The 27052-nt window shown below is 38.7% G+C and overlaps 1 protein-coding gene across 2 annotated transcripts; it reads right to left on the bottom strand.

Annotated features, from left to right (window-relative positions):
- Positions 1 to 559: 559 nt before the first annotated feature.
- LOC128011667 (collagen alpha-1(XX) chain) lies at positions 560 to 26699 on the bottom strand. Of its 2 annotated transcripts, none has more exons than XM_052594342.1 (42): positions 26547 to 26699; positions 25434 to 25555; positions 22832 to 22936; positions 19600 to 19743; positions 18352 to 18507; positions 16138 to 16329; positions 15386 to 15553; positions 15025 to 15144; positions 14428 to 14592; positions 13748 to 13906; positions 13483 to 13652; positions 12825 to 12954; positions 12386 to 12531; positions 12166 to 12295; positions 9477 to 9616; positions 9201 to 9327; positions 8978 to 9117; positions 8719 to 8851; positions 8494 to 8636; positions 7282 to 7411; positions 7025 to 7141; positions 6785 to 6931; positions 6637 to 6693; positions 6341 to 6379; positions 5633 to 5771; positions 5405 to 5547; positions 5209 to 5318; positions 4697 to 4855; positions 4532 to 4609; positions 4329 to 4415; positions 4150 to 4203; positions 3800 to 3895; positions 3662 to 3715; positions 3500 to 3553; positions 3362 to 3415; positions 3192 to 3263; positions 3023 to 3058; positions 2876 to 2942; positions 2561 to 2749; positions 2346 to 2423; positions 1429 to 1587; positions 560 to 1342 (listed from the first exon to the last, which is right to left on the bottom strand). In XM_052594342.1, exons 2-42 carry the CDS (start codon positions 25528 to 25530, stop codon positions 1314 to 1316), a joined length of 4713 nt encoding a protein of 1570 aa, XP_052450302.1. In that variant the 5' UTR covers positions 25531 to 25555; positions 26547 to 26699; the 3' UTR covers positions 560 to 1313. The 2 variants fall into 2 exon arrangements, with proteins under 2 accessions (XP_052450302.1, XP_052450303.1); XM_052594343.1 differs by having other exon boundaries at positions 22832 to 22906.
- Positions 26700 to 27052: the final 353 nt, after the last annotated feature.

Below are 27052 nucleotides of genomic sequence, written 5' to 3'. Positions count from 1 at the left end.
GGACATTTGAACAGTAGCAGTGCAGTGTCAGTAGAATTTAGTCACGAGCCCTTAGGATTAATCGATTCAATTTTCACAAAGGTTGTATGTTAGAAACATTGCACATTGGGATAACATCTTGAGACAAGAAATCAATACAATATTATTATAAAAACAATTAACGCTACAATGAACACACCCAGGGAAAAAAAATTGTAATGGATAACTAATTATTATTATTTATTTTTTTTTTGGTGTGTGGCTCATTTGGCAATTATTAAAATGAACAATAGCATTCATTGCACTGGCATATAATTTACATCGAGATAAAAGGTTTCTCCATAAAATACTCTTTTGGTTTATCTGAAACTATATTACATAAAGAAAATTTCATTTAAAAATGATGCGTGATTTCACTGCTGTAATTACACAGACAGTAATTACATGCTGAAATTAGGCTTATTAAATTGGTATTTTTGTAAACAAAAGTGTTTTTTTTTTAAACATTATTTCATTTTGTTTTTCAGTGAATGTGAATAGTAACCATTTCATTGATGAAGCTTGATGGATCTCAGGCGAGTCTCATTTATGATCTTTATCAGGTTCATTTCATACGGGTTTGCATAAACATGTATTAACACAAAAACAAAAGCGAGTTCACTTAGTATAATTCTATAAAATACTTTGGACAGCACTTCTGCATATGTAAAAAGACAATATAATATCACAGTGTATTTCATATTAAAATATGTATTGCTCTTGCAACATATTGCTTAGTCCATTTTTTTTAAACACTTGATACAAAAACCATAGGTAAGAGGTCAAGAAACAGGAATGGAAAACATTGAAAGTAATATGCCTTCAACAATATACATTTAAAACACATGGAGTGCATTAAATACAATAAAATACTTAAAAGTCAAATATTAGAAACATTCTTAGTGCGGATTTTAGCTGTTGTTCAGAAAGACACTGGATACCAAAATATATGTCTCTGTAAAACAGTTTGATTGTGTTGTGATTTCCTCTGTGCTGCACAAAAAGTTCTGCACATGCATCTACTGTAGTCTCCAAGCAGTAGATCAGGATGAATACTGGGTGGAAGACAGGGTCAAGGATGATCAGTGCTTTGGTGATTTCAGAATGGGAGTACTGAGATAAGATCAGCTTCCACATGGAGAAAATAAAGTCAAAAGAGTCCATCGACTGGCTCATTCGAAGTCAACGTCTGGCAGAATCTCTTTATCCACTAAGTCACACAGTGTCTTTCTACAAAGTCTGGGCAGAGAGATGATTCTGGCAGTGCTGAAGTAAAACAGCTACTTCTCAGTAACTCAAGGCTGGTATCTAGGGAATGGATCCTCTGAAAAATGATATAAACAGCAAATTTACCCACTTGAACTTACACTGTTTTTTATGGTGTTTTCATAATGACACAATTCAGTTTACCTGCAGCCGGGGGTCCTTGATAACATCCACTGCTGTCACATACACCAGGGGGACCCATTTCTCCTTGCTGACCTGGAGCTCCTGGAATACCCGGTGGTCCTACATTACCAGCCTCACCTTTGGGACCTGGTTCCCCTATTTTAGCTTCACCTGGAGGTCCTGTACAAGTACATTTATGCATTCAGCAGAAGCTTTTATCCAAAGTGACCTACAGTGCATTCAGACATTTATACATATACATTTTTTTTAATCTGTATTTTACAAGTAGAAATACATAGTGGTACAAGTAACACTTAAAAATTCATAACAAAGACATTATTTGTGTTTGTGTAAAAGCGAAATTATGTAAAAAAGAAAAAAAAAGAAAAAAAAAGGAAAACAGGACCGATTTTCAGAAAAAAATATATTGGAAAAAATAGCATTATTTGTCTGCTTAAAATACAAAGACAAATAAAACCAATTAGCCAGTGATGTAAAACAAATGAATACACTACAATACTACAGATATACACTACTGCTCAAATGTTTGAGGCCGCTAAGGTTTATTTTTAAAAAATTATAATTTTATGTAATGAATACTTTTATTCCGTAAGGATGCATTAAATTGATCACAATCACAGACATTTTTAATGTAAAAAAAGATTTCTATTTCAAATAAATGCTGATCTTTTGTACTTTCTATTCATCACAGAATCCTGTAAATAGGTATGACAGTTTATACACATACAAATTTTTGTTAATTTTTTTTATCAAATAAAGATACTCCTTTACTACTTCATTGTGTCTCTCAGGTGCATTTTATTTAGCTATTTTATTTGAAAACAAAAAATAATAATTACAAATATATTTTTGCAATGTTTTTCATACTTTGGGAACAGAAACCTAAATAAGATGATTATAAAAATATGGTTCAGTACCTGCAAATCCTTTTATTCCTTGTGGTCCCACCGCATTTGCTCCTGGAGAGCCCTTCTCACCAGCCATCCCTCTGCGTCCTACAAGTCAATCACAGAAATACTTCCATAATGTAATCCAGAATGTCTGTAAATCAACTAATGTGTCTAATGACCATCAGATGTGGTGTTTGCCCGGCAGATGGCATCTTCAAAGAAATGAATATGTTATGGCTTACCCTGCTCACCAGGGTACCCTGGTTTCCCAGACTCTCCTCTGCTTCCTTGTCGACCCTGAGGGCCTCGGGCTCCAGGTGGCCCCCTTCCCCCTGGTATCCCAGGCTCTCCTGGTGGTGCTACTGGTTCCTGGATGGGCACTGGCTTTCGATTCATCTCATTTAGAAAAGCATCCAACTTCAACACTTCATCTAAAACACAGTTTTATATCAGCTCATACTTGAGATGCAGTTACTCAGGACAAGAATCCCATTAAAGATGCTTTTAAATTCTGCATTTATTGCGACTCAAATGGATGTAGTGAATATACTACATACTGTGCACAAGTTTTTCGCAGGCCTGTGTAACAAGTTGGTAGATCATGGCAAGAGACTGTGGCTCACCCTAATAAGCAGAAGAATTATTAAAACAAACAAAATCTATTTTATGGTTTGCATATAGCAAGGATGTCACTTGCAACCCACCTTCTCGCCTCTCTCACCCTTACTTCCGGGAAGACCCTGTGAAAGAGAAAAAGTCATCTGGAACACATCCGTAACAGCTAATTTCTGTCCAACATTTTTCAAATATAAATCTTTTCTGGCCATATATCTCAGCTGGACCGGATGGATGAAGGACATAAAGTTTACTTACGGTGGGCCCTAGGGGACCTAATGGCCCTCTCTCTCCCATTGGCCCTGGATGACCAGGCAAACCCTGGAAGCCCTACAAATTATAGACACAGAAATGTAAAAAAGAGTGCAGTGAAAGCATGTACAGTATGAAATATTCAATGAATGCATATAGGTAAGGCTAAGTCTCACTCTTGGGCCTGTGATTCCTGGGCTACCGATGTTACCCTCCACTCCTCTGGTGCCCTGTGGGTAATTTATTGACATAAGGATGAATGACAGACTCCAACACACTTAGGACAGTACCTCCCTCTAACCACACAGACGTACCTTAGGACCAGGCATGCCCTCTTCACCTTTTTGACCAGGAGGCCCTGGTAAACCCTATTAACACAAAGTAAATAAAAAAAGTGAGATATACCAGAAAAAAATTAATAAATAATAATATGACCAAATACAACCATGGCCTTTAAGCTGGTTGTTGAAGCTCACCTGGCTCCCAGGCCTTCCAATGTCTCCTTTTTCCCCTCTTGCTCCTGGTGGGCCCTTATTAAGACAAAGAGACAGGGTTTAAATCTGTTCCAAGTGCTAATACATTAGATCTTCTCTGTAGAACAAGTGTAGGCGTACCACTTTGCCCATTACAGTTATTCCCCGTGGACCAGCGGCTCCAAGCGTGCCAAAGCCGCCCTCAGGGCCCGGTTTACCAGGTGGGCCCACCTCTCCCTGGAGAGATGCAGAAAAGGAACAACAGACACAAAAGTGACAGTAAATAGATATATAATGTTTCAAAAGATATCTATTTTAACATTCTTTTCATCGTAGAATCAGCATAAATGATGCTGAAAATTCAATTTTGCTTTCGCAGAAAAAAAAGCACATATATTCAAATAGAAAACAGTTACTCTAAATGTTTTTAAATTAGTGGCTAACATAATAGTTGTATGCTCAAACCCAAATTTATATTCATGCTTCCTTACCTTTTGTCCCACCTCTCCTTTGTCTCCCTTCTCCCCACGAGGGCCAGGTCTCCCCTGAATACATGCATACCATTACAACAATAATTATCACAACACTGATTATTCCAACAACTATTAAAATGATTTCACAAGCTTTCTAATGTTGGTGTCAGTTTAAAAATGCAGCGTTGTAGTCTCACAGGTGGCCCTGTGTCTCCAGGTGCTCCAGGGACGTCGGTGGTGCAGGTGCATGCATAAGCAGGGGCAGGACAGCTCTCCTCGTCTCTCTAGAGAACAGAGAGCCACACTTAAAATGCAGAAGCAACTTTTAAGACATCCTGCACTACATCACATAACTCCGTGCCATATTGATAGGTCAACTCAACCTAGTCTGATCGTGTACCTGTGAGGGCAGATCACAGCAGTTGTCTTCTGATGCCCAAGTAGTGTTGCACACAATCTCAAAGGACTGCAGCTGGAACTACAGAAAAATATAATACACATTGCCTTAATATGTGTATATTCATTACTTTTCTCAGTATGTTTGTGCTCATGAGGTGAGACTCACCGCCGCAGATCCACTGTTAGGTCCACGTGTCCTCACTAGTTTGCCCAACATCTCAAAACCATCAGTGGGCAAAGTTCCCAGGGGGCGTGCGGGCCTCTCGCCAACCCGCTGGCAGTCTACAGACAGAGATACACTCACCTGACTGACCGAAAAATGGATCTGCCAATCGGTTAAAGAGATGAGAAGAATCAGTGGCAAATTAAATGTTGTATTTCTTTTTATACCTCTTCGCTAAAACATTACGGACCAGTCCTTAGAAAATATTGCTATCTATCATTTTGAGAGAAGCTTCTAAACTTTTCTATCTATAATAAACTTTTCAAATTTAGTTGATGTCAAAAAGTTTTGCCTACATTCTGATTTTAAGTTAAATTTTTAATGTGTAATGGCTGATTAGTACAAATAATGTAATAATAACAATTACTGTTGTCAATTACCAGTACATTTCTATGGGATGTTCTGTAAAGCTTGTCTGACTGAGCGACATCAACCAAAAAAACTTTCACACAAACCTTATGAAAGCTTCCATAGAAAACTGAGTGGACTTGTGGCTGGTCGAAGGTCAGTTCCTGTATCTCTCCTCTGTAGTCCAGACTGAAATACAGCAGAACCTTCTTCTCAGCTAAATAGAGAATAAGCATCTAATGAACTTGGGATCTACGATTTAATAGTCCTTGAATTTATCTACTCAAGTGTCCATGCACTCACGGTCCAGCACCACCCCCATCTTGGGCTGGAAGTCATTGTCCGTGAGCTGCCAGAGGGCGAAGGGCTCCCTGGGTGAATCCTGCAAGAGCCTGAAGGCTATGCTGATGGTGTGTTCTGGAGAGAAGCCAGCCGGATGAATGAAGCTGAGACAGACGGACAGGGTGTGAGCGCTGAATGAAGGGTGTAACTGAGTGTGTGTGTAACAGTGTGTGTGTTTTGTGTTCTCACCCTGTGCTCTGGGTCAGCTGTACGTCTCTGTAGAGGGTGTAGCTAGGTAAGGTGCTGAAGATGAAAGGTTCAGCTGCCACACCTTCAATGGTAGAGTGTGCTCTCTGAGTAAGACCGAACGCTTCCATCATGTCGAAGCCTAGAAGACACAAATTCACTTTTTTGTTTAGGGCTCAACAGTAAGGATGGCCTGTTAACTCAGGTTTGACATCTAAGAGTGTAGGAATTTAATCTTGGAGCTTTCTGTAAAAAGTAACCAGTTTCCAGCTTATTATATTTGTAAACAACATTTACAAAAACATAAAAAAAATATAATATATAAAAACAACTATTTAAAACGATTAAAATACTTAATTAAAAAATATATATGAATGTAAAATGTATATTACTGTATATTATATCTATAAATCTTGAAAAAAAAAGAGAAATAAAAAAAATATATATAAAATCAGATATTTAAATCTTAAAAAATGTGTTGGGCACCAGTGTAATTAAGTACTGGCTAGTATGAGCAAACAGAAAATAAGCAAACTCTGCAAAGCACAAAAAGTGGAGCATAGTGCTAGAGAATGCATAGTGCATGGTCATGGATTTGAGTTCCAGGGAATGTGTGAACTGATCATACATAAACCTAAATGTCAAAACAAATCATTTTGGACAAAAGTATTTGACAAATGCAATAAGTGTAAAATGTAAATATTACCATACCTTTAACTACATGATTTCTGACCGTCGTCTCAGGACACACTAAGAAATAAAAAGACATCATGTCATGTTTGAAGAAAGTATTATTTTTTTATGAAAGGCTTGTTCACACCAAAAGTGATGAGGAAAAGCAAAGCGAACTGCTTTCAGTTGATTTGCATTCAGTACATTTCCATTGTTCTTTGGTGTGAATAGATGAAAAGGTATGCATTAATTCGATTCAAAATCCTGATTTCACTGAATGCTTATGGAAATATCTGTGTTGGATTTGAACATGCCTTAACTGTTGCAACTTTTACCTTCTCTTTGTATGGGATGCAGCCGAGGAGGAACCTGAATTCTCACTGGAGCAGTTGCTTAATGAGAGAATTACATATTATTAGAGTTGAGCAAAACAAACATCAGTTATTTTTTAAAGCTGAAGAATGACTCAAACAGGATTCTGACCAGTAGGGTGAAGGATCGTGACCGCAGCGCCCTCTACTGTTCCCACACGGGAGTGCACACTGATGCGGTAGACCGTTTCCGGCTGCAGCTCAGAGAAACAGTGACTGCTGCTAGCAGCATCTACTATCTCCTCTTTAGTCTGTTTATCTGAGCACAAATGTCCAGAGAGAAAAGTAAATAACTTAAAACAAACTACCTTTTTTAGAACTTTTTCCAAAAACGGTTAAGCTGAGCTGCTACCTCTGAGAGCCTGGATGACTATGCGATAGCCACTGACCGCTGGCACGGGCCTCCAGGACACACATATACTGGAGTGGTCAGACCGCACCACACTCACGCTGCTCACTCGCAGACTGGCTGCTTGTGCAGAGAGAGAAACACACAGAGGAGAGTAAATACGAGACACTGTCTGGCAAAGCAATGTACAGTGGGAAGTTTATACACTGTAATACTAGAGATACTGTTTTGATGTGTGTGTGTGTGTGTGTGTGTCTCACTGGTCTTCCCCTGGGCTGAGGCGCTGCCACCCTCTCTATTGCGGTACTCAGCAGTCACCAGCACACTGTAACGAGTGTCAGGCAGGAGATTCTGCAGCATGACGCGCCTCTCGATGCCGGGCAATGACACCTATTTAACCAACACAAAAAAAGGACACCTCATTTACAACACAACACACAACATGAAGCAACGGTGCGATGTTCCAGGGTTATTATAGTTTTGAATTTAAAATTTACATCTATCATTTTCAATTTGTCTTTTATTTTAGTTTTCTTTTTTCCTGCTGTTTTCTGTTTGAACATCTTTTAGAATGGAATTTAATTCTGTGATGGCACAGCTGAATTTTCAGCAGCCATTATTCCAGTCCTCAGTGTCACATGACACTGAAAAAAAATATAAGCTAATTTGATGCTCAAGATTTTTGTAATTATTATTATTAATATTATCAATGCTGAAAACACTTGTGCTGTCTAATATTAATTACTATAATCTAAGCTGATAACAATTTTAAGCAATTTTTTGATCAATAGAAAGCTCGGAAGAACTGCATTTATTTGAAATATGAATATTTTGTAACAAATATCTTTACTGACACTTTTGATGATCAATTGAATTAATCCTTCCTTAAATAAAGTATGGATTCCTTTATAAAAAAATATTTTTGAATGTTATCAATATCATATGGTAGGATATTAATATTATAATAATATATTAATATAACAGTTAATTTTTTTAGGACCATCTAGCATTATCACTATCAAGTTTGAATAATCAACATTAATTTTGTCAATGGTCATTATTGATTTAATGGTCATAATATAATTTTAGAGTTAACAATTGTTTTGTAATTAGATTATTTTTTCAGGTTTCATAATTTGGATTTTTATTTCAGCTATCAGAAATGTTTTAATTTATTTGGTGTGAACTAGATCTTTTCACTGTCTAAAGAAAACATGACTGGTGTTTGGCCATTCATAGGCCAATGCCAGAATCTTCAGGTTTTGTGCGTGGTTTCCAAGCAATCGCAATATGGTTGCTAAGATGACCTGAGGGGTGCAATTTTTCTAAATGGTCTTGAGTGGTTACTGTAAGAGCCCAAGTACCCATGTCTCTATAATACCTGTTTCCAAAATATGGGCTCTATAGGGCAAGTAGATGAATACACACAGGCAATACAAAATAAGAGGTTTCATTCTTTTAAAAGCACTCACTGTGTTTTCCCTTGCATCCCCATTGAGTGGAGTGTATGACACACGGTACTGCAGCACATGAGCGTTGGGGTGAACCCAGGTGACCAGCATACTGACTGCTGTCTCCTCTGAGATGGACAAACTGCTCGGACCACCTCCAGATACTAAAGCAACACAAAAAATGCAACCCAGTTATTCACATGTTGTAGTCAAAGGAATCACATGCATATAAGTATATATACTCACATGTGCTGTATCGTATAGCCACAGCCTCGCTCTGAGCGCCATCGGCATATAATGCAGAGAGGGAAATCTGATACTCCTTATCTTCCTTAACCTCTTCCAAGATCGCCCCCTCACTCTCCCCATCTACTGTCAACTGCAATATATCCATGAATTACCACCTATTGTCACCTGATTCTATAAACCACACATTTATGTTAGCTAACTCAATCAGTATTGATAGCACGTATGTAACAAAGGAAGTGTTAGAGTTGGAGCTAACCTGCCTGAGGTCTCCTTCACTGAGGGAGATCCATTTGATGAGATAAGAGACCACGTCATCCGCCGCCGCTTCCCATCGCACGGTTATGTCACTGCCGGAGAAGTTAGTGACTCTCAGATCCGAGGGAGCTGGGACTCTTACTGGAAGATTAAAGATGATATAATGAACATGCTTCTAAACTGAAGTAACAAAAATTAAACATGTCATAATGTTTGCAACTTACAGGTAGTGACATTGGCTGTGATAGGAGTGGACAGGCCCTTTTCGTAGAGAGACTGAACTGACACCAGATACCTGGAGAGGGAAGACAGATTCTGCAGCAACACTGTGTTCACACCTTTGACCTCCACCTGAGAAACAGAGAGAACATAGTGAACACAGAACATATGCTGATTCTCTTCGTTTATTATTATTAGCAATGTTGAAAACAGATGAAAGATTCAAAGCAGTTTGGGTAGAACGACAAAGACCTAACAAGTGACTTCTGGCATCTGCTCACCTGCTTGACATCACTGCCGTGATTGGTGCTGTAGATGACGCGGTGTGCAGGAACATCGACAGCTCCGGGGACCCACGTGACCTTCAGAGTGCTGTGACTGACCATGGGAAACTGCAAACTGAGAGGAGACGGCAGTGGGACTGGAAAAAATAGACAGATGAGAGAAAGAACTGAGGGAATGAGTAAAAGACATCAAGGAATTTCATAGGGATTTCTGTGGGACAATTTAATAATATCGCAAGAGACTAAACTTCTGAGTTGCAGGTACGAGAAGTTACAGTCAGGAGTTGACAGAAAAATAAAAATGTTTCTTATTTTGTATTTTTGTTTTAAAAACTGAATTATTAATCAGTTCTTAAATTTCTTTTAATGGTGGGAATTACCATATATAATTGTTATTGTCAATTGTAAATTGGTTCAAAATAATTCATCGACATTTAATCGACATCTTGCCACCACATATTGGTTTGACAGTTTCCATTCATGTTCATTTTATTTTACCTTCGAGCAACAAAGAGGTTAACGTGGCTGTTATCATAAACATGAGAATCTACAACCAGTTTTTTTTTTCTGACCTAATTTATGGTGCTTAGTGACAGATATTACGTTTATTGGTAGTTTTTCCTCTCCTTTCTTCTTTTAAAGGGGTCATCTGATGCAAAATTCACTTGTTTGAACTGAAATGTGTGTTGGTAGTGTGTGTACACAACCACAATATAATGATTAAACTCCACCCAGTGGACTTAGATAAAATCCAGATAAATGATATCCACTTTTTCAAATAAAGCAGTTTTCAGATTCTTGGCTGTGTGATGTCACAGGGGCGGGGTGAGCAGAGCTCATTAGCATTTAAAGGGGGGGGGTGAAATGCTATTTCATGCATACTGAGTTTTTTACACTGTTAAAGAGTTGGATTCCCATGCTAAACATGGACAAAGTTTCAAAAATTAAGTTGTACGTTTGAAGGAGTATTTTTGGAACAAAGTTTCGGAAAGTTTTTTTTGAGTATGGGTTTTCGAGTATGGGTCCGTTTTGTCACAAGTTTCGGAAAGTTTTTTTTCGAGTATGGGTCTGTGTGACGTTAGATGGAGCGGAATTTCCTTATATGGGTCCTAAGGGCACGTCTGCCGGAAGAGCGCACGCTCCCGTATAGCAGAGCATTGAGAGCACAACAGACATTCACTGATCAGAGCGAGAGACCGAATTGTCACAAAAGGAGTGTGTTTTTGGTTGCCAGGGCAAGACAACCCTGCACAGATTACCAAAAAAAAAAAACAGCATTAAGGGACCAGTGGATGGAGTTTATTTTTACAGAGCATCAACGGAGTTGTGCAAGTGTTTTGTTTGTTCCCTGCATTTCGAAGATGCTTGTTTTACAAACAATGCCCAGTTTGACGCCGGATTTGCGTATCGTTTATTTCTTAAGGATAATGCAGTCCCAACGAAAAAGGGTCACGATCGTGTGTTGGAACCGCAGGCGGTGAGTAAAACTGCTTCAAATATCTCTGTGTTGTTAACTTAGCTATCGGCGCGTGACTTGCCATTTCTGCTGCTGCTGCGAATCTGTGCTGTTGCGTGTGTGTGTGTGTTTGTTTGGCACCGCTGGCGTATCTGCCGGCATGTGTGTAAAAACACTGGCTCTGATTGGCTACCATGAAACATATCACTCTGCCTTAGCTAATCATAATCGCTTATCTCGTTTTTAACCCACCTCCTCACTCGCTGTGTGAGTCAGGGGTGCGTTCGGATTGCATAGTTTATTAAATCAATGCATAGTAACGCACCGCATTTAACTTTCAGTAATGGTAACGGGCGTTGTGACGACGGGAAAAGTAATTAGTTAGATTACCCCGTTACTGAAAAAATAACGTTGTTACCTTACGCCATTATTCCAAACACTGGTAATGTCACAGCTTCGAAACGCTCTCAACGCAAAAGCCTACTGGCGCTCGTGATTCTTTAGCTCCGCCCACACGTCACGCCTCCAGGCGCTCGTGTTTTTACGGGAAAAATCGGTACAGACTATCTTTCTCTTATAAATATAATAAAACTAAAGACTTTTTGGAGTTATGAAGGATGCAGTACTACTCTATAGGTACTCAAGATTAACAGGATATTGAGTGAAAACGAGCATTTCACCCCCCCCCCCCCCCCCCCTTAAAGGAAAATTAGCTTGCTATGAAAATTGCTGTTTTTGACAGGGTAAAAAGTGTGTTGTTTTACACTTCCAAAGTATGTTACAGATTTTTCAGTAAGACCCTAAAGAATCATATTAACTTGTGGAAAATGGGCATCCAATGACCCCTTTAAGACATTATTAAAGAGAGAAAAAAAGATTCTCTGAACATTTACTCAACCTCATGTCATTGCACACACACAAAAAAAGGTACTTAAAAAAAAATCTTAAGCTAAACAGATTTGACTGACTTTCATAGTAAGGACAAAGAGAACATTTCTAAAAATGTCATCTTTTATGTTCCACAGAAGAAAGTCATACAGGTTTGGAATCACATGAGGTTGAGTCAATTTTCAGAATTGTAAAATGTTGTGTGAATGATCCCTTTAAGAAGAACTGTCACACCTGTCTGGGAAGTGGATAAAAGCATGTGTGAGGATAATGGGAAAATCAGTCTCGTAAGACTAGGTAGATACGTTTCTATGAAAGTGCTGATAATGAATCTGTATTTACAGGTGGTGCCGATGGCTGTAATTGGGTCACTGGGGTCCTCATCATAAAGAGCATAAAGCGTGACTGAATAATCTGTGGATGGCATCAGATCCACCAACTCCACGTCCGTCTGAGCTGGTCCAAACTTCACCTGGCACAAGAAACAAGCACACGAATGGCATCAAACCATTCTAACAGAATTAGAAACACTGAGCCACATTGTGAGATGTCCCAGGCTCACCTCTTTGGCATCATCAGGCTCTCCATCGTTGAGTGCGGAGTATAAGGCCATGTACTGTGTGGCTCCAGCGGCCGGCTGCCAGCGCACCCGCAGACTGCTAGGGGAGGACGCGGTGACCTCTAGAGCCTCAGGTATCGCCAATGGTACTTTAAAGCAGAGAGCATTTATTATGATACGCAGTGAGACCAAATTACATTATCAGCATAAAAATAAATAAATATCCCTTTTTGCTTTAACGTCAAAAGCACTTTAGCTGCACAAAATTAAATTTACATTTATAACATGTATATTAATTTATGCCATAGTATTTGTTTTTCATTTGCAAAATCCTAAAACGTTCTGCTCCCAAGTTTAAAATCCCAGATATTCAATGTGGTCTTGGGATTTTAAAATCTAAATTAGGAAATGTTATTAATGCATTTTGAGTGCTGAAACTCACAAGTGGTGAAGGTGCCTCTCAGAGCAGAGCCCACATTGTTCTCATAGACAGGAAAGATGGACAGGTGGTATTGTGTCTGTGAGGACAGTCCTGTCAGCAGAACTGTGGAGTCTGTTCCATTCACCACCACCTGAAATCAATCAACAACATGCATATAAAAACAAAGTGAGTTTTCTGAATTCAACTACAACTACTGCATCCTGTAGGTGGCACCAACAAACCAACATTTCTTCAGTTCCTGGCGCTACAAATTAAACCACAGTGATCAGATACAAGCAATTCCAGCTTTTAACATCTTGACAGGATACCAGTCTAATGGCTGGAAGATACCAACTTTTAGGCAGCATCCAAAATTGTACACTTCCCTACTATACAGAGGGTGAAAAAAGAGTACAAACTCTTTTTGGTTTTCATAAAACTGTTGTCTAATAATCCCTGGATGACCGTTATTTATTATTATGCCATTAGGCCACAGTAGAGGAGTTGTAATGGCAGTGATGCAACGGTAGTAAAATAATTCATACTGAGAAATATAAAATGTACTTTTATAAGGTCGCAGTGTATAATCATTCAAAAAAAAAGTTCTTGATTTCAGAAATGTATGCAGACTTAGCTTTTACATTTTAGTGCTGAAAAGAGTGCAAGACACTTGGCTCACCTCTTTCAGACTCTGTCCTTCAGCGGTGTGGTACACCACTCTGTACTGCTGAGGACTTTTGCTAGGGACGGTCCAACGCAGGCGCACCTCTCTCGACCCTAGGCCTACATACTGCAGATCAGTTGGGCTGGGATAGGACAGAACTGGGTCCTGAGTGGGACGCTCCATTCCTTCTCGAAAAACACATATACCATTTTGTTTCAATGGGAGCATGTGGGAATTTGGATTACTATAATGAAAACCAATGTGTATGTGATTGGCCTACTCTTTGCTTTAACACGTTCTTCAATCTTGCCACAGAGGATGCGTGCTAATCTTCCCACCAGTTTACTGAGCAGAGGAAAATCATTCACGTTATACACATTCAGCTCCAGCGGTTCAGACGCCACCTGCCTCAGCTCTGCCTCATCTGCATTTTTCACACCTGGACATGAGTGGGAAAGAAATAAAGATAAAACTTTATGTGTGTATAATATATGCACATAATTATAGCAAAGGTCATTTTACATATGCAATAGCATATACTATAATTAAACTACTGTTTGTCTAACTTTTATTAATTAAACATTAAATTGACACAACACATCAAAATTCATGGTAATAAAGACATTTTTTAAATGTAACAAATTATTTCTATTTCCAACAAATGCTGTTCTATTTATCACAGAATCCGAAGAAAATGTATCATGGCACAGCTGTTTTAAACAATAAGAAATGTTTGATCAGCATAATAGAATGATTTCTGAAGAATCATGTGACACTGAAGACTGGCGTAATGGTGCTGAAAAAAAGCTGTGCATCACAGGAATAAATTACATTTTAAAATATAGTAAAACAGAAAACAATTATGTTAAATATATTAACTATATTACTGTTTTGACTATTTTATTCAATAAATGTAGCCTTGGTAAGCAGAAAAAAAAGCGAAAATAAAAAAGCTCTCACCAATAGCAATGATCTCTACGCCGGCATTCTTCAGCCTGTTAGCTGCAGCAATGGCATCATCTTGAGATTTCCCATCAGTCAGCAACATCAGGAACTGTGGGGTGTTGGGTCGCGCCCCCACCTCCTCCTTCAGATTGTTCTCAAGAGCATGTATGAGAGCCTGACCTGAAATATAGACATGTTAAAAATTAACCAATACTCTCGTATTCATTTCATATAAGCATCCTTTCATCACTGCTGGGCTACCTTGATGTGTGATGTATATAGCATTCAGATTATTAAACAAAAAAAAACAATAAGCCATTATTATAAGAAACTGTGCATTTAGTAGCTTTATAATGGACAAGATTTGTTATATAATGCAAAAATATAATGCAATATATAATGCAAATCAAGACTGCCTAGAACCCTCTTTACCATGTTAAAAAAAGAATTTCTATAAATGGTGACAAAAATATGATATCACAGGGGTGCAATTATTTGAATGGTCCATGTGGCACTTCCAATCAGGAATTAGATTCCGAAATTTCCTTTTTAGAATATTTTATTTTAATCCCAGGTCATTAAGAAATATACAGTGTATAAATCTACCATTACCTGTGAAAGTGTTGCCTCCCTTGTATCTGAAGTTCCTGATGGCCTCCAGAAGCGGCTCTCTAGAGGTGAAGTTATTAAGATGCCACTCTGTCCGTGGATCTCCACTGTACTGAGATAATGCTAAAATGACAACAAATTAATACTCTTAATCAGTAAGCACGCATTCAATTAATCAAAAGTGACAGCAAAAACATTTATAAACTTTTAAATATTTTTTTTCTTCCATTTTTTTATAGATAGGTGTGTAGAGAGTTGACAGGAAAGCACTGGGAGGGAGGGAGCGGGAAAATTAAGGGTTGACACTGAGAAGCATATCTTTGAAAATTGCAATACATTTACAATGTATGAAATAACATCTCACCTATTTGCACACCCTGCGGCCCAATGTGAAAGGGGACAGCCAGACCCTCCAGGAAGTCACGCACTTTCCTGAAGTTTGTGCGGCCGATGCTCCAGGATCCATCCACCAGAAGAACCAGATCAGCCTGAGCTCCAGCGCTGCATTCAAATGGCTTTCGTGTGGAAACAGCTTGAGACACATGGGCAAGAGTCAAACACGACCCTTTTTAATAAAGGGTCACACTGAGCACTAAGCAGTGGAACTTGTATCTTTTAATGTCTCTTATCCTGGGAATTTTTGCACTTTGCTGTGAAGTGTATTCAAGGATCTTTTCAAATATTCTTCAATATTCCTCTCTGCTCCTATATAAAAAAAATTGTGCAATGCTTTTGCAAGATGCCTTTTGTCAATACATCTACTGTTTCTTAATGGTGCATTCCTATCTATGTGTGTGTTTTTTTACAGATGGGAGAAAGGAGGGAACAAATTTCAGTCCTGAGGGCACACAAGAGGCCCTGATAACAACCTACACGGTGTTATTAACTCTGGTTTGTCCCTAATTCTGTTATTAGCCCTCACTACACAGACACAGGAAACACAGCTCATTAACTCTGTTAAACACTGACCCTAACATGTTCCTGTATCACTGAGTCAATGCGTGTCATACTTTTATATTTGGTTATTTATGAAGTCAATAACAATGAGCATTGATTTTTCATTAACGGTTTGCCCATCTGATTGCTTTAGTTCATCTGAATTGTGAGTGGCATTACCTGTGACAGGTTGGGTTGGCGTGGTTTTTCTCGGTTTGTTGGTGATGGAGACCTCTTCTCTCACTGACTTCCCTCCATTTTCTTCTTGATCATTTTTATCCTCGGTCTTGGATCGATTCTTGTCTTTCTTCTTTTTCTTTTCTTTGGTGTTTCTGTCAACTTCTGGCTCAAGCTCAGGTACAACAGGAGGCTCTATAGCAGTAGAAAGACATAACTTTAAGATAAATACTTAAATAAATGTATTATATAAACTGCACCTAAAAAACTGCTATATGAAAGCAAAAGCTTAAATTATCTGCAAAATAAAATATAAGTATGTTGATAATGTTTAAGCATGTTAAGTGGTTTCTGAATAGGGTATTGGAAGACTGAAAAATCCCTGACAGTTAAATGAGTGACAATAGCAAGTGATGGTGTCTGTATTCCCACACCCCGCCTTGGTCTAAATGCACACTCAGCACAGGTCCAGTCCCCTGTCCCATTACTGCTGCATTAATGACAGGCATTTGGAGGATGAATGGACTTTTATTAATAGGTAAGATAGTAGAGCTGGCGCCAGTTCAACCATCTGTAGCTCCACCAGTAAAACACTGATAATGACAGAGAGACCGCGGGATGGAAGGCTCCTCTGCTTTGTACACCCGGTTGGGCAGGAACTATAACAGTATGTTCGGTTTGTCACCAAGAAATGTTATGCTGTTAACATTTTTTAGTACCACTGTTTCATACATATGGAGCTTGGAGCCAAAACTGCAACAACAGGCATATACATTTTTTGTTTTTCACAGAATTCCGTCATGCTCATGAAGGCTGCATTTATTATTTATAATATAGAAAAAAAGCAGTAATTTTGTGAAATATTATTATAACAATTTCAGAAATCATTCTAATATGCTGAGTTGGTGCTCAAGAAAATAATTCTTATTATTATCAATGCTGAAAAAAAGTTGTGATGCTTATGTTTTTTTTTTTTTGATTCTTTAAAGAATTCAGTTCAAAAGAATAGCATTTATTTTAAATGTTTTCCAAAAAACAATCAATTTAATGCATCCCAGCAGAATAAAATTATTATTATTATTTTAAAGGGGGGGTGAAATGCTATTTCATGCATACTGAGTTTTTTACACTGTAAAAAAGTTGGATTCCCATGCTAAACATGGACAAAGTTTCAAAAATTAAGTTGTATGTTTGAAGGAGTATTTTTGTTCCAAAAATACTCCTTCCGGTTTGTCACAAGTTTCGGAAAGTTTTTTTCGAGTATGGCTCTGTGTGACGTTAGATGGAGCGGAATTTCCTTATATGGGTCCTGAGGGCACGTCTGCCGGTAGAGCGCACGCTCCTGTATAGCAGAGCACTGAGAGCACAACAGACTACACTGATCAGAGCGAGAGCGTCGCGAAAAGTCACAAAAGAAGTGTGTTTTTGGTTGCCAGGGCAAGACAACCCTGCACAGATTACCAAAAGAGAAACAGCATTAAGGGACCAGTGGATGGAGTTTATTTTTTACAGAGCATCAACGGAGTTGTGCAAGTGTTTGTGTTTGTTCCCTGCATTTCGAAGATGCTTGTTTTACAAACAAGGCCCAGTTTGACGACGGATTTGCGTATCGTTTATTTCTTAAGGATGATGCAATCCCAACGAAAAAGGGTCACGATCGTGTGTTGGAACCGCAGGCGGTGAGTCAAACTGCTTCAAATATCTCTGCCTCCTTGTTAGTGCGTCCGCCTCCCATGCCGGAGACCCGGGTTCGAGTCCCGCTCGGAGCGAGTCGTTGCTGCTGCTGCTCTCATTCAGTTTCAGCCTCGGGATCTGATTCTGGATCATAAATAAACGGCTGAATCTGACTGTAAGCCATGGTTTGTTTTGGATGATGGTTTCTCCCTGACGGTAATGTCACAGCTTCCACATGCTACTGGCGCTCGTGATTCTTTAGCTCCGCCCACACGTCACGCCTCCAGCCGGTCGTGTTTTTCCGGACTATCTTTCTCTTATGAATATAATAAAACTAAAGACTTTTTGGAGTTATGAAGGATGCAGTACTACTCTATAGGTACTCAAGATTAACAGGATATTGAGTGAAAACGAGCATTTCACCCCCCCTTTAAATATTAGTGTATAAAACACAAAGCCTATTTTGCAGATCAGGCTGTATTTACAAATACATATATAGTTAACTTCTAACAAACTGGCAGACATTGTTCGCGAATCCTCTACCTGTAGTCACTGGTTCTCGGTAGAGCACAGTGGGAAGGGCTGCTAGAGCCTCCGTCACGTCATCCACCTCTCCAGATCCAGAGCCAATGGGGTGAGTTTTCTTCTTCTGCTCTCTGTTCCCGCTGCGGATCAACTCTTCTTCCCGCAACCCATCGACTGACAAGAAATCAGAGAATGGGTGTGTGTAAATGTGAAAGGATGTGAAGTGAACAATAACATTTTTGCTGATTTATTTAGTAAGCTATTAGGTTCGTCCTACTACATCAAACAAACAAACAGTGTTTAAGCCCCATTTTATTAACACCTTTATGACATGGAAAAACTGAGTGGATGCTTATGCTTTTATGAGAGAACAATGGAATAATCCCCCTCAGACAAGCAAGCCTGGCCCTCTAGCCAAACCTCACAACTGGCCTGTCCAGACCTGCACGGGGAGACACAGTAACCTACTCTCCCGACTTCTCATCCAAACGTATCACAGATGTTTGGCATAGTCTGCATCTTTTAACAATGACAGCACCAGGCTATTATAGAATAAAGTCTGAGCTCCCATAACACACTACTTTTATCACTGGTGTTTGCATTCTTATTTTAGCACATTCACAGCTGAAGTGAAATCTGAAAGTCAGGTATTTCATCATTTGATATCAGGTTTCTTTCAGGGTGGTCGTTTCGGTGGGATATTTCTGTGTTTTAAAGGGAATTCCAAAAGTGTTTTGTGCCTGTAAAGACACAAGCGTCAGTCCCAGCCTGTAATCCAACAGGAATCCACCATTCAACACTGTCAATTACAGACAGATCTCTTCTGAACACTGTTTGTGTGTGCGGAGCAAGTAATGTGTTTAAGGGGATTGTTTCTGTACTTTGTACCACTGGGAATTACAACATACAGATTTCTGCTTCTTGTGCACAAAAAGCACTTTGGGAAGATCCCACACCTCCAACAACAAATCAGAAGGGAAACCTCTAATCTGAATAGAACTTTAAGGCTTACTGTAACTTCCAATGTTTTTAGTACAGACATAAATTGTAGCTCAAATTGTGTAGCTTGTTGAGTATTGATGTGCAATTAGTTTTCTAAATAAAAACATTTTAGCCTTGGGAGTTTTAGCCTAGCAGGTGAAATATTCCACAGAAGCCACAGGAAGGAGTTGTAGGTTGACTATAATGACGCCTAACAATGACCTAGTGACCATTCTAACCATGTTTGCAACCACAAAGCAACATCCTCTTATCCTCCAGTCTTACTAGTGAAGCGTCTTTTTGCCATGAGTTTCTCCAGCGTCCCATTGAGCACCATAACTTGGAGGAGATACTCCTGTCTGGGGTCCAGGCCTGCCACCGTGGCCCGGCCGCGTGTAGTTGTGAGCATCAGCTCTGGCTGAGGAACCTCTAGAAAAGAGAATATTTGATGATTTAGATGAAGCTGTATTTGTCTGTAATCTTTATGTCACTAACATCACTAAACACCTAAAAAAGAAAAACAGGTTTTTAAAACAGTCCTCTGCCCTGAGTGGAGAAGCAGATAGTCCCGCCCCAAACATATGCCATTGGTTAAGCTAAGGAACTTCCCTTAAATTTATGATATGAAAAAAATATTAATGTACTATTTGAACTGTTCCTGATCATTTCAGTCAAAACTGCTTGAGACTAAACTGAAAAACGGACTGCTTTTGTCTAAAATGAATACATCTGTTATGAGTGCATCTAATAAACAATTATATGAAACGTTAAAGGGATAGTTCACCCAAATAGCAAAATGATGTCATTAATAACTCACCCTCATGTTGTTCCAAACCCGTAAGACCTCCGTTCATCTTCGAAACACGGTTTAAGATATTTTAGATTTAGTCCGTGAGCTCTCAGTCCCTCCATTGAAACTGTGTGTACGGTATACTGTCCATGTCCAGAAAGGTAAGAAAAACATCTTCAAAGTAGTCCATATGACATCAGAGGCTCAGTTAGAATTTTTTGAAGCATCGAAAATACATTTTGGTCCAAAAATAGAGAGAGAGAGAGTTCAAAACCAAGCAGTTTGTGATATCCGGTTCGCGAATGAATCATTCGGTGTAACCAGATCTTTTTGAACCAGTTCACCAAATAGAACTGAATCGTTTTAAACGATTGGCGTCTCCAATACGCATTAATCTACAAATGACTTAAGCTGTTAACATTTTTAATGTGGCCGACACTCCCTCTGAGTTAAAACAAACCAACATCCCAGAGTAATTCAAGAAGTCAAGAACCGGTTGCATGAGTTTTCGGATCACCAGTAATTCTTTCGGACAGTTCGATTCAATAAACCGGTTGAAGAAAACGGTTCACCGGTTCTTTTGCGCTCGACGTAATGGCATCATTGGCGATGATTGCCCTTTAGTCAAGCCTTCTGTTTACCCGCGCTCATAACACTAGCACAGAATCAGTTCAGAATCAATCACCAAAAGAATCAGTTCAGTTCAGACGCTCTCTGTGTGTCAGTCTGCTTCACGCTGAATCACACATGCGCAGTATTATCAGCTCCTCGGTTCATGAATCGGACGCGTCTGAAACGGTTCTTGACTTGTGAACGAGTCAGTCTTTCGTTCATTATCTGGCTCGGCTCGGTGTTCATCTTCAGTTCTCTCTTCACAGCAGTTCAGTCAGTATACTGTTTGAGTAAATGAATTACTCCGGGATATTGTTTTGTTTGAACTCAGAGGGAGTGTCAGCCACATTAAAAAAAGTTAACAGCTTAAGTCATTTGTGGATTAATGCTTATTGGAGAAGCGAACCGTTTAAAACGATTCAGTTCGATTTGGTGAACTGGTCAAAAAGATCCGGTTACATCAAATGATTCGTTCGCGAACTGGATATGACAAACTGCTTGGTTTTGAACTCTCTCTCACAACAGACACAGAAGAGAAGACAATGCTGAATAAAATCGTAGTTTTACTATTTTTGGACCAAAATGTATTTTCGATGCTTCAAAAAAAATCTAACTGACCCTCTGATGTCATATGGACTACTTTGAAGATGTTTTTCTTACCTTTCTGGACATGGACAGTATACCATACACACAGTTTCAATGGAGGGACTAACAGCTCTCAGACTAAATCTAAAATATCTTAAACTGTGTTCCAAAGATAAACGGAGGTCTTACGGGTTTGGAACGACACAAGGGTAAGTTATTAATGACATAATTTTGCTATTCGGGTGAACTATCCCTTTAAATGAAAAATGAAATGTTACAATTTAATTAAATAAATTATATACATACACACACACATATATATTCAAATGTAGTATGCATATGATTGTTGTGTGAAGTGAATGTTGTGCCTTCCAGAAGTGGTTTTTGTTGTCCAAAAACATATTATTACTTGTGAGGTATGCATTACGGTAATTTCTTTCTTATTTTGGAATATAAAAGTTGCTTTTATGAAATGAGACAGACTTGATGACGCATGCGACTGACAAAGGCCACCTCCTGCAGGCGCAGACTTCGAAATGAGACACAGCATGTGGTTTTTCATTTCAAGGTATGAGGGAAAATAAGAGTAGTGAATTATATACTCACATAGAGATTGGACTGTGAGAAACTGCACTTAACTTAAACCTTAATATCATCAAAAGATGGCGGAGTGTGAGATTCTTTTTGGGAAACATGAATGCCTATTTCTGTCTGTCTCTGCCTGGAGCAGTGTGGGGCATGTGTGCTGTTTGTTTTGCTGTATGAACTTTCTCAAGACTGCAGCAGACCTGCCTGGACTCACCTGAGCACAAGGGCGGAACAGAAGATAAGAGAGACAAAGATAAAGACAGAGAGAGAGAGAAATGGTGGGAAAGAGAGAGGTAAAGGGTAGGGGTTTAACTGAAAGATATGGACACACACTTATATAGAGTGGTAAAAGCAAGATGAGAAGTCACACAGAAGAGATCTGAGCAAAGGTTATGCCTATCCTGATTCGATCATCGCTCAAAAATCCTGCTTTCCTATTCCTCACCTGTTCTGAATGCTTACTCAGTGGGAAAAGAATGTACTGTTCTACAAAGAAGAAAGAAAGGTCCTTGATGTTAAATGTTTATTCGTTTAACGTTTCTATGTATTTGATTTATTTACTTACTGACATTTTTTTGTTTCAAAATCTCAAATTCTGTTGGGAAATGAAATAAATCAATTGCTTCAGTGGTATCCAAAACTTTTTTTTGTGTAGCGGACAAAATTTGGGTGTTTCCTCAGAGCAGCAGATGATTTAATCTGCCCTGGAGCGACCAGTGATGACTGCTGTATGCTATGACAATCAGTGAGAATACTTTTATTTTGCAAGGATCTTATAAATAGATTATAACTGACAGTAAGTAAATAAGTAAATAAATGCAGCCTATGTGAGCATAAGAGAAAAAAACATTAAAAAAGGGTTTGAATAGTACTGTATATATATGTCAGTGCATGCACATACTGTATCTAATCTTAATTATTTACAATTAACTCCAGTCTCACCTGTGATGGGCCGCACACGGACCTTATAGCCCTGCACTGGCCCTTCCGCCTCCTTCCATTTGATCTGCAGCCGATCTTCAGACAGAACAGTCAGCTTCAGACGGCCTAGAAATGCATACTAAGACTTTATGCAACATGCTTTGTTGGAATAAAAATTCTAAACACATTATTAGCAAAGAAAACAGATGTAGTTAAGACTGTTAGTCATTTGATAAGTCTTTGGCCAGATGCACACACAATGTGTAACAGAATGTATGAGATACTGAATGAATGCCTTGAAAGATCAAAGTCTTCCTCTAAAAGCATCTCAGTGACTCCCCCCCCCCCTCTACTTCCCCTCTAAAGTTTTAATATTTGCACGGGAAGTTTTTCATTCATTCCTCCTTTTCCTTCATCACTGTTCTCTTGCTCAACTCTGCCCTTGTCTTCACCTTATCTGCATAATTTCCACATGCCAGCTTGCCACAATCCCCTCTTTTATGTTCTTCCCCTCTCCCCAGCTGTCCGTGAGCGCTCAAAGCCGGCCCTGTAATGCCCTGCAGGGTAACAGCGGGTTGAGGACCACAGGAAATCTGCTCTTCGGTGGGGTTGAAGGTCAGCCTGAAGGGGCTGCATGCATGTAACGTCATAGCCCAGATAAGTGTCACAACGAGGATGACCCCAAAAAACATGAAGATCTTTGTCCTCTCTTACTGTAGTGTCTTTAAGCTCCCAATTATGCTATTGAAAGAATAAAATTAGAGAAACTGTGAAATGCTGGGTTCATACACTGTACAAAAAAATGCTTGGCTAGGTATAAAATGCGTTAACATCCAGATTTAGGGGTTTTAATTCAATGGGAAAAAATTTATTTATATATATATATTTTTTTTTATTATTATTGCTGTTATTATAAAAGCAGGGAATAGTGAGTACTGGCTTTCACGTGTTATAAAAATTATTTATTAGGTTTAAATGATGCAACAAAATTAACAGATTTAATTCAAGTAAAAATATATATTATTATAATATAATATTATAAAATTTGTAATATTGTTATTATTAATATAAAACCAGGTGAATGATGAAATGCTGTGTTGCAGGTATAAAACAAAATGTTTCATGTGGTACCAACATTTAATTCAAGTAAAATTATTATTATTATTGTATATGACTACTCTATAACTGCATTAGATTACAGCAATAAAAGTACCTTTAAGGGTGAAAATCAGTAGAATTAGCTTCTTACACTATAATTTTCACAGTGTGGCTACAAATAAATATCCATGGTCTGCGTTAACTGGCAGTGGATCAGAGGCAAAAGGAAGCTTTCACACAGCAGCACCACCAACCCAGAAGTCAACAAATGTGCGGCCAACTGCTCAGACAAAAACAGTGTGGAAAACACACGCGCAGCATGCATCCTCTAGGGATGACAGAGATAACAACAGGGCTAGAGGGGACACATAAATTATTCCAAACATTTTTAAAGCAAATTTATTTCCCAAATGTAGCAACATCCACAAAACGCTATGTGCCGTTGTCTAGGGATTCCACAATCTTGCACAATGGCCTCAGGCAGTAAGTTTGCATTCTAGACTATTCTTTTCTGGAGTACTGCTAACCAAGAATTTCCTTCCCTTGGGGAAAAATAAAATTTAGGCAGATTGAGGTGGGAAAAAAATCCGTATCATTTGGCTAAAAAGGAGTTTAAAATGTTAGTGTTTCTGCACTGTTATAGGTTTTTCATTGTTTTTCATTGTTGTGACACACTATTCTAGCAAGTGGGTTGTAAATTTGGTCCCATTAGAAGGACTGTTTGGAATGCAGATGACATTTCACAAATAAAACAGAAGCTGTGTGTTTGCTGACAGCATTTGAGATGCTATCAAAACTACAAAGACAGAATAAAGGATCTGTAAATGCATTTTCAAGGCAAATGTGATGTGTACAAATGTGTACTACAGTATCAGCCTTAACCTTCAGAAAATAAAAGAAAATTAACTGAATTAATGGTTAGAAGTATCATTTCTGTGACACTAGGAAAGAACTAGTAATATATAAATAAACATGAAATTTGTTTCTGCAAACTGCATTATTATTAGGAACATTGTTATCCAAAGCTATACACTTCACTTTTAAATAAATAAGAAAGGGAATGTAGTTCTGAACCAGAAGGGAGCTATATGTGGATTGCTATTTTTGCCTGCGTGCATGAATGCTACTTGACCCTTTATTTCATTTTGAAATGTACTGGCATTGCATTTTGGTTAGAGAAAAGGACATCTAATTAAAGTAGCCCTAGCAATTATCCACGGCTTTCAAAGAAAAATACAGAAACAAGCATACAGTTAAGGACTTACAAAAGTAGATTTTACTTTATTTTAGTTCTTTCCTTATCTGCCAATGTTTAGCTGTGCACAAACATTTTCTATGTTTACATTCATATTAAATTTGATTACCTTACCAAATTACCTTTCAGTACAAAATAGTACTGACGTTTAATATTGGCATTATTTTAGATATCCGTCGTACTATAAAAATGATTCTCAATATCGTCCAAAATATGGTGCATATCTAGTAAATGAGCGGCTTGAGTGAAAGGTAAAAGGCAAAATATAACCTTGGGAATGGACTTCAGAAACCAGCACCAGGAGAACCGTCACTAGGATGAGTGTCGTTCGTTCGGAGAGGACGGAAGGAAAGCTGTGGGCCATCATAAATGTGCAGGTATCAATTAAAGACCTGTGGGAAAATGATCACTGTAAGCCAGGCAAAAATGAGTGTAACTTTCGTTCACTCCAAACAAACATCAAAGCAGAAGGGATCATGATAAAATTAAAATCAGTTATGGTTGTTGGCACCATAAAGTTGTTTAGCTGTTGTTTTCTGATGAAAACTTTTCAAAGCTTTTAATGTCACACGGCTTTAAATATACTCTCCTAAACAATGAGGGGGAGCTAGAAAGACAGACAGAGAGAGATGGGACACTTAAAGTAAAGGATGCAACAAACTGGTCATTACAGACCCACTGAAGACTATTACAAGATGAGGGAGGGAAAGCTGCATGGACACCTGTTATACACACATAAACACACCTCTGCAAAACCTGAATGTGGTTTACTAACTGACCCATCACAATCCCACCTGTGCACATCAAAAATGAATGGAGAGAACAGAAAAAAATAACCTTCTCAGCAGTGTTTTGGTATATTGTGTGAGAAGTGGAATTATTTGACAGCTATTTTAATTGGACCCCCCTCCCTCCCCTCGCTTTGGGCCATAATAAGACGGCCTTTACATGCATTGGCTTGTTGCACGGAATACAGCTGAAATAGATGATATCAGGAACTTTAAAGAGTTTAATCTGTTGTGATACCACACCTATAGAGAGCTGTCGAAAGCTATTACTGCTACACAAGCGCATATGAGACACAAAACTGAAGCAGCGCGCAAACATAGGATGAACTGCGTATGACTAGGTGATTGGACTTGACTGTCTTACTCATTATTAACTCTATTAACTCAAAACTTACTTATATATATATATATTGCTTAACTCAAGTCACAAACGTAAACGAATAGGAACATTTACAGCGAGTCAAGGCGAATGAAATATAATTCAAAACCGCAACAGCTTGTTTCTGCAGCAAAGCCATGAGAAAAGCACAGTCACAAAATATATATATATATATATATAACGTAACTCAAAAAAGGCTATTAGGTTAAAGTTTACCTCAGGCTGAAGCGTGTGCCTGGCGCATTCCACACAGGTAAGAGATGTTAACACATCGAGTCCCGGTCACTCACTTCCCATTTGCTGCCGTTTATGTCTGTAGTTCGGCTGGGTTAGGTGTGAAACCTGATACGGGTGTAGTGCCCTCCTCTAGTAATAAAGAGGCGGGGGAAAGTCAGTCAGGGTGGTATATCAGCTGTTCTGCAAGGCTCGAGAGAGAGAAGAGAAACTGTTGCCCAGAATGTGTTTTTGAGACACAAGGCCTACACACACAAAACTCACCTGCTTCTACATAAACAAACTTTACCAGAACTGTCTGAACAGACTGCGTGGTTGATTGCTTTAATTAGCATAAATTTAGCAGCCTGATTTAATGAGCCTTGACAGAACCGTCGGGGAAAAAAACAAGTTCGTATGTCTGAAGCAGTACTTAATTTGTAAATGATTAATTGTCGTGTCCAAAACAGCAATTAAAGGGAGCTGTAACATGACTTCACTAAGCGGTG

This window comes from Carassius gibelio, chromosome B23, assembly GCF_023724105.1.
Source record: "Carassius gibelio isolate Cgi1373 ecotype wild population from Czech Republic chromosome B23, carGib1.2-hapl.c, whole genome shotgun sequence".
Taxonomy (NCBI): domain Eukaryota; kingdom Metazoa; phylum Chordata; class Actinopteri; order Cypriniformes; family Cyprinidae; genus Carassius; species Carassius gibelio.
Note: the sequence above shows the minus strand (reverse complement) of the source record. Positions and strands in the feature narration are given on the sequence as shown.

Coding starts and splice junctions, on each gene's coding strand:
- LOC128011667 (XM_052594342.1), bottom strand. CDS start 25,530: ATGATGGCCCACAGCTTTCCTTCCGTCCTCTCCGAACGAACGACACTC. Junction 19,744..22,831: donor CCGTGTGCGGCCCATCACAG/GTGAGACTGGAG, acceptor TCTCTTTTCTAG/AGGTTCCTCAGCCAGAGCTG. Junction 8,852..8,977: donor GTGAAGGAGACCTCAGGCAG/GTTAGCTCCAAC, acceptor GATATATTGCAG/TTGACAGTAGATGGGGAGAG.